This window comes from Nicotiana tabacum, chromosome 9 (assembly GCF_000715075.1).
Source record: "Nicotiana tabacum cultivar K326 chromosome 9, ASM71507v2, whole genome shotgun sequence".
Taxonomy (NCBI): Eukaryota; Viridiplantae; Streptophyta; class Magnoliopsida; order Solanales; family Solanaceae; genus Nicotiana; species Nicotiana tabacum.
Genome location: NC_134088.1, coordinates 96,807,666 through 96,820,725, shown reverse-complemented (window position 1 = coordinate 96,820,725; position 13,060 = coordinate 96,807,666). Strand labels below are relative to the sequence as shown.

Below are 13,060 nucleotides of genomic sequence, written 5' to 3'. Positions count from 1 at the left end.
AAGGACCGACCATTTGAACCCTGAGAAGATTCACATTTTCAAACCTAGCTTGTGATCAAGGCATAGTTACGAGTGAAGATTCATATAATTGCTTCCATCTCAACATACTTATGGTTGAAGCGTAAATATTAATGCAATAATTTGAATCTTGCCGATAAAACAACAATAACAATAACATATCCAATATAAACTCATATTTGTGGTCTGAAGAAGATAATATATACGCAAATTTTATCTCTATCTTGCGCAAAAAGAGAAGTTATTTTTGACAAACCCTCGACTCAGAAAAAACAAAAATCATGGCAATTTAAAAAGAAATATGATGGCATAGAAGACATGGAAAACGAAGTATTAATAACGGCAAGATAGTCAAAGAGCCAAAGCATAAAAAATACTCCTTCCAGTCAAAGAGCCAAAGCATAAAAAATATTCCTTCCGTTTCAATTTATGTGAACTTGTTTGAGTGAGCACGAAATTTAAGAAAAAATAAAAACTTTTGAAATTTGTGGTCCTAAACAATTCAAAAAGAAGCTCAGAGTATTTGTGTGGTTATAAAAGCTTCTCATTAAAGATAGAATTGTAAATTTAAGCAAAATTATTTCCAAATTTACAAAGAGGTCATTCTTTTTAGAACAAATCAAAAAGGAAATAGGTTCACATAAACTGAAACGGGATAGTATCAAATAATAATAAAAATCTAAAACTAAGGGAATACGAGAATAATTCTTGCTGAGAGGAAATCCAATGTTATTATACATCTTCAAACAATTTCATTTGTAAATTCCAATCTAACGGCTAATTATAGTCATTACTAAAGAATTATTTATTGGTAAAAGAAAATATTGATAGGAGAAACCTAAAGTAAAGAACTTTTGCAGAGGAAAATAGAAAAAATGGGAGCAAAAACAGAGAATTATCTTAAATCGTTAACTACATTGGATAGTAGATCCGATTGATACAATGATCCATTTCCACAAGTAGTGGAAAAAGCAATATGGATTTTAACACTTCCTTGATTTTATCAAAGGCTAATCCCAACATGATTGAAAAATCACAATAATCCTCCAATCAATCCCCTCATAAATTCACCTAAAACACATATATACTTTGCATATATGTACAAGAAAAAAAAAACACAAAACACCAAAGGGAAAAACCCAAATACCATCCTATCAAGACATGTTACATCATTAAATTACACCTCAACAATACCTTTTTGACTACTACTACTAACAATAGCTTTCCATTGCTTTCTTTGAAAGCTCTTCTCAAGCTTTGAGTTGGATACTTTACTTTGGGGTTACTTTGGTTTGAGGGCATATTGTTTTTAACAAACCCTTCAAAACCTTATTCCCACCACGTGTTACTCTCCTACACCCAATTCTTTATCTTCACAACATCATCAAAGTTTTGCCTTTGATTTGTCTTCACTCCTTCATATCACCTGTGATAAAAATAAAAGATACTCAGTTTTAGATCACATCATATCACAAACCGCCTCTCTTCCTCCCAAGGAAGGGTAAGTTAAGGTCTACCTACACTATCCTCTCAGACCCCACTTGTGAGAATCACAGGGTATATTGCTGTTTTAAGTTTTAGATCACATCATATACCATTGTTTTAATCACAATTCAATTGACACATAAGGAAGGGTTGTTAGGCTTTATATACCAAACCCAACCTCCTCCTAATTTTTTGAGTAATAGAGTACACTTTCTTTAGTCTAATGATTATGACATTTAGTCCAACTTTTAAAATCCCAAAAATTTTAAAAATGAAACATATGTTACTATGTCCATAATAGAGTATCTTCTTAAAAATGAAACTCAATTCAATTATTGTTCTTTCTCTTGTCCTTACATTAAGGATAAACCGACGAGTACCCTTACATTTGGCTGTAGTTCAAGATTTGGTGGCAAAAGAGATAATGGTGACAAACAAAGAGCTAAGGTGGCAGCATTTTCAAGATTTTGCATAATCAAGAGTTTGACTAATCAAAGTGTGAAAGTGAAAAGAAAAAATATAATATTTTAAGGAATCTTTAAAACCATTCCTTAAAACCTTCACATGTACCCTTGGCAACGCAACTAATTTGCGAGCTATTGCACCGTGATCAAATTACCACCGCACACTTACGAGTAGTGCAGACGGGTTTCTGCTTAAATTTTACAAAAAAAGTACTACTGGCAACTACTATCTTAAGAAAAAATGTTCTAATTTCACGTGAAAATGCAAGTTTAAGACTTTGTCAAAGGAAAAACCTACCTAGTCAGATTGAAATAACGTCACCATAAGGAAAAAATGGCATCTTAAAGAGACTTTCTCACCACCCAAATAGGCAAGCTCTACAAAAGAATTGTTAAGCTAACTATCCCCACAGCACAACTTCTAGAACACTAAATCTACCAAGTAAATTCAGTAAAATTTGAGTAAATCCAACCCAGCTCAATTGAAAATGTAGTAGTATCATTTATTGAAACGGACTAATTAGAAAAAAAAATGTCACATAAATAAGGGGCAAGTTCACATATAGCCATTCTAGGGTATGCCATTTAGAAATTAGCCAGTACTTATTTTGTTCTGAAATTTTAAACTAAAACTCTTTAAGTTCAAGAACATTTTAGTCCAAAAAAATTAAATTGAAAAAATTAAAATTCAAGACGTATTGGCCAATTTCTAAATAACAGCTCGTCTCTGGTGTGTGTGTGTGTATATATATATATAATAAATAGAAAAGGAGGGAGTATGTATCACTTACCAATGGAGCAAACAAAGAATCAGTCCTTGAAAATGACCGGATCTGCCAATTCCATCAAAGGGTTCAAACAATCAGCTGAAAATTTCCTCGCAAACATGTAAGAATACGTCGAATTCGACACCCTAAGATCATAAATCAGCTGTGCAGAAACCTCAGGAGGATAATAAGTATGTGGATGACCATCAACTGAATCAGTCCAATTCACATTTGTCAATGTATACTTAGTACACCCCTTTGGATCCTCCATTGATAACAAAGTAGGAAAATAATGTTCCTCAGGATAACAAGACTCAACATTAATACACTTTCTCTTAAATTTCCTCCATAATTTCCTATCCTTAATCACCATTAAAGAATGTTTCCTTGTTAATACAAAAAACTGTGACCCAACTTTAAACTCCTCAAATTTCACCTCAGGTTCCATTACATTCTCCCCTCTCGCATTATACCTATCCAATAACGAATCAGACTCATCTAAAATCTCAATATAGCTCGGAAACTCCATTTTCCTTGACAGTTTTTGTGTATTAAGTAAAAATTTGTAGAAATAACTAAACGAGTGTAAAGGGATACAATGTTGTGAAAGAAGAACAAAGTACGTGTTCGACGGATCATCAAGAAGCGAGTGAGCGAGTAGCCTTCGTTCTGCAGATATAAGTGTAGGAGAACTACGTTGAGTTCTTTTAGCAGGAATTAACCGATCTTTAAAAACACCCAATAAAGGTGAGATTTTAACAAAAGGGTCAGAATGTATGTAAATGTTATATAGATGTGGATCTACAGGGTTAATACTGTCATTAAAGAATTTTTCCCATAAAGGAGCAAACTTTATGTCCGAATTTGTTAAAAACAGGAAAGCAATTTTGGGTGGGCGAACGGTAGTAGATCCGAGCCGGAGTTTGTGTGAAGGTTGTTTAGGAAAAGTTGTTTCAGCGGCAATTGCTTTGTGAAAAAGTGAAAGATCGTCGAGTTCATCGGGTACTGAGATTGAGATTTGACGAGGGGGAAGGATTCTTGGTGCTAATAAAAAGAGAATTGGGACTGATATTAGGAGAGTAAGTGAAGGGATGAGTATAGATAATCTGAACATATTTTCAAGAAAATAGGCTAGTTTTTCAAGAAAATGTGTGTGTTTTAGACCAAAATGGACATTAATGTAAGAATCTTGGATTTTTAGTAATGTGGTTTGGGGGAAATTAGGGTTGAGAGTGGAAGAGGGAGATTTGGGGTAAGGGAAGAAATGGTGAAAGTGGCTGAAATAGAGTGGAGGTTTGGTGTAGGGTGGGTGGGGTAACGGAGAAGACGGGGGAGATTGACGGCGTTAAGAGGTGTAAATGAGTGGAAACTGACAAATAGGGACTGTTCAAGGAAATTGCAGGTGTGTAGGGACTCGTGTAGATGATAGAATGGTGTACCTTTGGGGTACTATTGGTTTACTTTATTGCCTTTTTATTTTTTTTTTATTACAAGAAAAAATAATTTCTCTATTTTGATCCGTGATTGTACGGAGTTCAAAATGTTTTTGTTTTTCTTTTTCTTTACGAACTCAATGACTTGAATTTGCGTCAAAATTTCACGCTCCTTATAAAGGAGAATTTAATTTTAGATGGTAACGGTGTATACAAATATTTAGGTGCTGTTTGTTCTGTAGAACGGAAAAAAATAATTTTCATATAAAAGTTTGTGTTATTAATAAATTGATTGATTTTTACATTTTACTGTATGACAACATTATCATCAGGGGCGAATTTACCTTTACACCAAGCGGTGTCACGCAGCACCCGTCGAAAAATTTTACTAAATAAATATATATAATTAAAATATAAAAATAACAATTGTATAAATATAGTACAGTGACACTCCTTGGCACAAAAACCTGACGTTCATTTTCCTACGGAAAATCAAGGTTCGAGTATTCCTAGCTTCATTTCCTTGTTTTCGAAGTTTTTTGCCTGCCTTCTATAAAACAAAATAACAAAATTTAGTATTATTTCTAATCAAGTTATTTTGAATACATTTCAAAAAATGAAAGCTCGTCATAAAGAATTCAATGATATACTTGAGTTGTGTTTTATTAATATGATTTGAATTTTGCTACTTTTTAATATGATATTGTTATAATAATTTATTTATTTGTTCACTTCTTAAAATAGTGACACCACTTATGAAAATTTTTGCGTACGCCACTGATTATCATAACAGCCCGCAAGAGTTGGTTGAGTAAATGATTTTCTATAGGGGAGACCTATGATCGATTCCCCTCACTAGCAACCTCTTAAGTTAGAGCTCGCCGCACCAAGCTAGTCTAGTATGATTTGCAACTTTACATCTCCTGTGTTGGTCGCAAGTTATTGTACTTTTCCCAAAAAAACATTAGCATAACAAATATGTGAGGATATATGCATTATATTTTAACTCCTAAATTAGGCCGAAGCCGCAAAACTCCTAATTAATACAAGAATTCTAAATGAGGCAAAACTCCTAATGTATGCAAGAATTTTGAAACTAAATAAAACTCTTAATTTAGAAACCACCCCCCAAAATAGTAAAGTTTGACCAAAAAAATTAACTAAAACAGAAGAACTAAAGTAGCAAAAACAACAAATAGGGCTTGGCTCATTTTCACCCCATTTTCTCCATAAGAGCTGGTCTTGGAGCGAGTTTGGAGCTCCTTCTTCGTCATCAATGCCAAGGTAAGTGATTCCCACTTATTATAAGGTTAATACATGGTTTGTATAAGGATTTAAACATAGAATTTAGTATAAATTGTGGGATTTTTGGTAGAAGACCTAAAATTTGGTTTGACAAAGATCAAAATTTTGCCCTAGTTACCGACCACCAAGGGGAATAAAGATTTTTATTATAATGTGACCAAACCCACATGGCTACCTATGTATCCCCTCTTAAACGGGAATCATGTCAAGCGTAGTTCTTGTACATCAAGAAGTAAGTGCAAATACAATCTCAAACTTAATAAACATAATGGAATCTCACATGTGGGTGTAGGGAGGGTAGTGTGTATGCAGACCTTACCCCTACTCCGGAGGAGTAGAGAGGCTATTTTCGATAGACCCTTAGCTCACAACGATAGTAAAAGATAGTGGAGCAGTAACATCAAATGAAGTCAGAAAGATAACATCAACAATGTGATAACCAGAAAATAGAAAGAAAAGTAATAACAATAAGCAGTAACAATGGTACAATACTATAAACACAATGAAAGTAATAAGGACACAACAAGAGCCACTAGCATCCTAAGACACAACACTATCAAACTAGCCTCCTACAACCTAACCTACAACCCTAACGAAGTAATATGGACACAACAGGAGCTACTAGCAGCCTAAGACACAACACTATCAGACTAGCCTCCTACCTCCTAATCTACAACTTTAATGCTCGACCTACACTGCTTCCTATCAAGGGTTATGTCCTCGAAAATTCAAAGCTGCACCATGTCCTACCTGATCACCTCTCCCCAATACTTCTTAGGCCGTCCTCTACCTCTACTCATACCCGTCAAGGCCAACCATTCACACCTTATCGGGGCATCCATATTTTTCCTCCGCACGTGCCCGGACCATCTAAGCCTAGCTTCCCGCATCTTGTCTTCCTTGGAAGCCACGCCCACCTTCGCCCGGATATCTTTATTCCTAATCCTATCCAGCCTAGTGTGTCCGCACATCCATCTCAGCATCCTCATTTATGTCACTTTCATCTTCTGGATATGAGAATTCTTGACTGGCCAAAAGGTGTAGGATATATGAGAATATGTATAGAGACGAACCTATGTACAGAAAAGAGGTATCACCGAACCCCATTAACCTTGATAAAATTCTAAATATACATGTGCATGTATGTTGAAAATATTTATATATTTTGTCTGAAACTCTTACGATTAAAAGTCTGATGGGACACAGGTTGAGTAGTCTACTCATGCGCCCCCACCATCTTCAAATCCTGGGTTCGTCTCTAGGTATATATATGATATGATCCTCCACCCTTAATCAGATGTCCTTGACTCTCATATCCAAGTTTAGAATATAAAGAATTTCTTGATATGAAACGTTTTAATCCCACAGTAGGACTACACTAGATCTATACGGATTAGTCGAACTAATTGGTAAGTATCAAATATTAAATGATTAAATAAAAAAATATATAGTAAACTTTTATCAAACAAAGAGAACAAATATTGATTCGGGTTCGGGTAGCTAAAAGTGCAAGCATCGTTTTAGAGGAAAAGATGGGCATGGCTTCCACAATGAAAGTTCGCAGTGTTTTCGTGTTTCTTAACTTGAGATAAAAGTTAAAGCTTTCAATTAATTGAAAATGATTTTTTTTCTCTAATGATGCTCTAAGATTAGTCGCGTAAGATCTAATAGTATGGTTTAATGGATACTTTATAGAGTAGACTATTTATCAAATATTATAAAGTATGGATCAGTGCATTAAATGTGTTACAATCATTTTAATAGGAGTAAAGAAATCCATCCTCATGTTTTCCATAGTACATCGATAAAGACAAAATTAATTCAGTTTGGTCCTACACGTCTGCATAATGCATATAGTACAAAGGCCATCTCATCTAAGTTGCTGAAATTATTGCTCAATTATAATTACCACAAATTAATAAGCTCCTCAGCAGGTACAGCACGTCAATCTAATACTAATGTGGAAACTGAGAATCTATAGGACCCAATATCTAATTAAAAAAATATTATATATTTTCAATGTCAACTAGAAGACAACAATAGAAATTTCTAATCTGTATGATGTACTCCCTTCAGTTAATTTTTGCTTACAATAAGTAAATAAACTTTTTGTCTACTCTAGATTTGTTAATTTCTTTGTATTTTATATAGTCAAGATATTTAATATTGAAATGGAATTGGTTCAAATAGAGTTGAATAGACGCGGAAAATTTATATAACCAATCGATCTCAAATAGTTAGAAATTAAAGTATAGTTAATTGAGTATTTGCATCTAAATATTTACGTAAACCTAGATTTATCTCGAAAAAAATAATGCAAAACTAGATTATTATTTTCTAATTCTTCTAAAAAGTTATAATTCTACAAATTAAACAAGAACGAGGTCGCCATAGATTATGGTGCATGTCGGTTTGTCCTTATGTGATGGGAGTATGTGACTATCCCTTACTCTGAAATTATGCCATATCTCCCAAAACTGTAATATCCAAGACCCAAACTTAAAAGTAAAATATTTTACAATACAAATTTAATAGTGTTGGATAGGATTCATTTACCATTAATCAGAGATTTTGGATAGAAAATACTTCTTTGTTGGATGGATTTTATGTTGCGCGAATTCAAATAAATTATAATCCAAAAATAATACTTAAATACCAAATAAGAAAAATAAAATAAAAAATAATGAGCATGACAACCTCGTGAACTAAAGATACCAATACGCAATATCACGTAACCTCCTAGATGTGCTACGTTTGTTGTGTTTTCTTGGAAAAAGCATAGACGCAACCCAATACCACATGTGCCTACGTACATGTATCTAAGACGAAACATATCGAAATATTATTTTAAAAATTGTAAAGTTCTTCCAGAGCTGTCTATTAAATATTTTTTGAGAACATAAATAATTAAGTAATACTCAACTTATACCACACATGCAACAACATTAGATTGGAAACGAAATTCTATAAATTATTGTATTTCGTTTACGTATTGTTATATAGTAAATCTAATAAAATACTATCTTCCGATCTTCGGTATGGTTTTTGCACAACCATAAAAGTGTAAGAGGACTATATCAGAAACAATAAGCAAAGAAATTGCTGTATCATGAAAATCTAATACGTGTGGTTTTAAACCAAACTCCTGATGTGCATGGTACAACAAAATATATGTATAGTGGCTGCAAAATTAGATAGGATTTACAAGTTGAGAATGTTTGGTTGATGATTTACAAGTTATGGCGGAAAGAAAAGAAGAAAACTCTAGATAGGGTGATGAGAGAGAGGAGAGAGAAATGAGTCGGTCAATAATCAAAACCAGACTTCACCAAAAAAGGGTCAAATATACCTTTGTACTTTCGAAAAATATTTAAATATACCCTTCGTTATACTATGAGTCAAAATATACCCCTGTCACTATATTTTGAGTTCAAATATACTTTAAACGGAGGGACACATGTCATCGTCCTGTTAGCCAATTTTAAATATCTCCTAGTTAATTAAAAAAACCCATATTTTAAAAATATTTTTCACTTTTTTCAATTTTTTTAAAGCAATATTTTTGTAAAATATTTTTCAGTTTTTACAAAAAAATTATTTTAGAAGATATTTTGCTTTACAAAAAAATATTTTAAAAATATATTGCTTTCAATTTTAAAATATATTTTGATTTAGAAGATATTGCAAATATATTTTTCTTTAGAAGATATTTTGCTTTAAGTTTTTCAGTTTTTTTAAAGCAATTTTTTTGTAAAATATTTTTTAATTTTTACAAAAAAATTGCTTTAGAAGATATTTTGCTTCACAAAAAAATATTTAAAAATATGTTGCTTTCAGTTTTAAAATATATTTGCTTTAGAAGATATTGCAAATATATTTTGCTTTCAGTTTTAAAAATATTTTTCAGTTTTTGCTTTTACAAAAAAATTGCTTTAAAAGAAACTGAAAATACTGAAAAATATTTTTAAAATATGGGTCTTTTTAATTAATTAAGAGATATTTAGAATTGGCCAACAAGACGATGACACGTGTCCCTCCGTTTAAATGAGGGGTATATTTGAACCCAAAGTATAGTGACGAGGGTATATTTGGACTCATAGTATAACGAAGCGTATATTTAAACCTTTTTCGAAAGTACAGAGGTATATTTGGCCCTTTACTCTTTTATTTATCTATATGTTTATTTACATAATATGTGTATATATATTTACACCAATAAAATGTGCAAAGAAAGGAAAGAAAAACTAAAATACAAGTGGGATGAGTATCCTTTATTATTACTGGGTTGGGCCCTTTCCTTTAACTGAAGTGGCTGAGTCCATATCTGGATTAACAGAGCAATCCTTCAATACACACGATTTTCAACTTAAGATGAGACGATTAGTGTGAAGAATGAGAGTTTGCGTCATAATATCAGCTAGTTGGTTAGCACTGGAAACAAAATGCAAAGAGATAAGCCCATAATTCAAACACTCACGAACATAATGGCAATCAATCTCAATGTGCTTTGTACGCTCATGAAAAACTGAATTTTTGGCAATGTGAAGGGTAGCCTGGCTATCACAATGGACTGGGACAGGAGTGCAAATAGGAAGACTAAGATCCCCAAGTAGTCTGACCAGCCATGAGATTTCAGCAGTTACTTTCCTGAGTGCCATGTATTCAGCTTCAGCGGAAGACAAAGAAATGGTATGTAGTTTCTTACTTTTCCAAGAGATTGGGCTCCCACCAAGTGTCATATAAAACCCAGTAATAGATTTGTGAGAAATATGCCACAAGAGACAAGTCAGAAGAGTTGGAGAGAAGCACACCCTGAGAAGGATCAGCCAACAAATATCTGAGAACATGCAGGCCAGCCATCATGTGAGGAACATGAGGTTTCTGAAGAAACTGGCTCAAATGTTGAACAGAAAAGGAGATATCTGGTCTAGTCTGCTGCAGGAAATTGAGCTTGCCAATGAGCCTCATGTACAGACTAGGATCAGGGAGAGGGTCACCCATGTCTAAGGTCAACTTAACAGAAGGGTCCAAAGGAGTCACAACAGAAGAAAAATAATTGCAGTTGAACTCAGCAAGAAGATCAGTAGTAAATTTATGTTGACTCGTGATATAACCCTGAGGAGTCTTGGAGATTTCCATACCTAAGAAATAATGGACTAATCCCAAATCTTTGATCTTAAACTGATCATCCAAAAAGGACTTTAGGAATTTCATTTCAGTGAGATCATCTCCAGCCAATAAGATATCATCAATATAGACAACCAATACTCCCAAAGAGCCAGAGGAGGATTTGGTGAAGAGAGAATAATCATTGAGACTGGAAATGTAGCCCCTTGAGAGCAAAGCCTCAGACAGTTTTGAAAATTACTGTCTGGATGCTTGCCTAAGGCCATAGAGAGATTTCTTGAGCTTACAGACCAGAGGAGCTGAGGAAGAAGCATATGAGACATCAAGACCAGGTGGAATTTTCATATAGACTTCCTCATGGAGATCACCATGGAGGAAGGCATTATTAACATCCAACTGGTACACAGTCCAATCTCTCTTGATGGCAAGGATTAAAAGACATTTGATGGTGGTGAGCTTGATAACAGGGGAGAAGATTTCAGTAAAATCTATGCCTTCCCTCTGAGTATCATCTCTAATAACCAACATTGCTTGTATCTTTCAATAGACTCATCTTCCCTCTGCTTAATCTTATAAACCTATTTGCAAGGAATTGCCTTCTTATTTTAGGGAAGAGGGACAATGTCCCAAGTCTGATTAGCCTCAAGAGCATGAAATTCTTTTAGTATGGCCTCTTGCCAGGCAGGATGACCTACAGCCTGCTGATAGAACTGAGGTTCATGCATGTGAGCTTCATTAGAGGAAAGCTTAGATTGTGTAGAGTTAATGTTGGAGATGATAGATGAATAGATATAATCCTTAAGGTAAGAAGGTTGAATGACAGTCCTAGTGGACTTTCTTAAGGGCGGAGGATCAGAAGTAGTGGAGGTGGAATTAGGAGAGGTAGAAATAGAAACATGAGAAACAATAGGAGGTGAAGATGAAGGGATAAGAGGGAGAAGTGGGGAAAAGTTCAGAATGACTAGTAGATGGAGTATCCACTGGAGGAGAAGCTGGGATATCCACAAAAGTAGGAGGTAGGACATTGAAATGAGAAGAAGTAGAAGATCAATAGGGAAAATTATGTTCATGAAATACCACATCTCTAGAGTGGAAAACAGAGGAGTTAGACAAATTGAGCAATTTGTAACCTTTCTTGCCACATGGATATCCTAAGAATATACATGCAATAGCTCTAGATTGGAACTTATCTCTGCCTACCTTGGGGTAAGTATCAAAGCAGAGACAACTAAATGATCTTAAATAGTCATAGGAAGGTAGATGACCATGAAACATTTCATAAGGGGAAAGCTTAAGAAGAAAGGGTGAAGGCATTCTATTAATAAGGTATGTAGCAGTGAGGACACATTCTCCCCAATATTTCAGTGGTAGTTTAGATTGAAACGGTAGGGCTCTTGAGACTTCTAAAAGATATTTGTATTTTCTCTCCACAACACCATTTTGTTGTGGAGTATAAGGGATGGAAGTTTGATGTAAAATGCCCTGGGAAGCAAAGAAACTGATGGCTTCAGAACTACTTCCAAGTTCAAAAGCATTATCTGATCTAAATGTGTGTATTGAGGAATTGAAGTGAACTTTCACCATATAAGTGAAAGCTTTAAGAATGGACAAAGTATTACTCTTGGAGGAAAGAAGATGGGTCCAAGTGACTCTAGTAAAATCATCAACTAAAGTGAGAAAATACCTAAAGCCATTATAAGTTTTAGTGTTGTAAGGGCCCCAAATGTCAATGTGAACTAGTTGAAAAGGTGTGGAAGAATGAATAGTACTATCATGAAAAGGGAGTCTTTGTTGTCTAGCCATTGAACAAATTGAACATATAAAAGGTTGTTTAGTGGATACCTTGTTAGACAGAAAGGAAATAGATTGCATCTTATGAAAAGGCATGTGACCTAATCTCTAATGCCAAAGGAGATCCATCTTATTAACAAGTGAAGTTTGATTACAACTAGGTGGAACATTAACATGTAAAGGTGCAAGAACAGACTTATTACATGGAATTGAACCTACATAAAAAACGAACTCACTACAAGTTGCATCAACAAAAGATGATAGAGTAGAACTTGTGCTGGGGAACATATCTCCATCTGGATGAAGATAATAGAGCCTGCCAGCAGCCTTATCAATTACCAGTGGCCTCTTCAGAGAAGGGCCATGTAGAGAACAATGGAATTTGGTAAGAACTGCTATACAATTCAGCTAAGTAATAAGTTGATGAATAGAAATTAAATTGAAATAGAAAGATGGTACTAGTAGGACATTAAGTAAAGTTATATCATGTCTGAGATGTAAGGAGCCAGTTGATATAACCTTAACTTTGTATCCATTAGGTAAGGTGACAATAAATAGTTTAGTTAAAGGCACAACATTGTGAAGCAAATATTTGTGTGGAGTCATGTGGTTAGTGGCCCCGGAATCCAAGATCTAAGGGTTTGGATTTGACTGTGAAGAAGTACACACA

The 13,060-nt window shown here is 34.2% G+C and overlaps 1 protein-coding gene across 1 annotated transcript; it reads right to left on the bottom strand.

Moving 5' to 3' along the window:
- Positions 1-913: 913 nt before the first annotated feature.
- LOC107809391 (glycosyltransferase BC10) lies at positions 914-3,997 on the bottom strand. Its single transcript, XM_016634005.2, has 2 exons — positions 2,759-3,997; positions 914-1,444 (listed from the first exon to the last, which is right to left on the bottom strand). Exon 1 carries the CDS (start codon positions 3,846-3,848, stop codon positions 2,778-2,780), a length of 1,071 nt encoding a protein of 356 aa, XP_016489491.1. The 5' UTR covers positions 3,849-3,997; the 3' UTR covers positions 914-1,444; positions 2,759-2,777.
- Between the last annotated feature and the right edge of the window lie 9,063 nt (positions 3,998-13,060).

What these genes read in the sequence shown, in the direction of transcription:
- LOC107809391 (XM_016634005.2), bottom strand. Translation starts at nt 3,848, where the DNA reads ATGTTCAGATTATCTATACTCATCCCTTCACTTACTCTCCTAATATCA.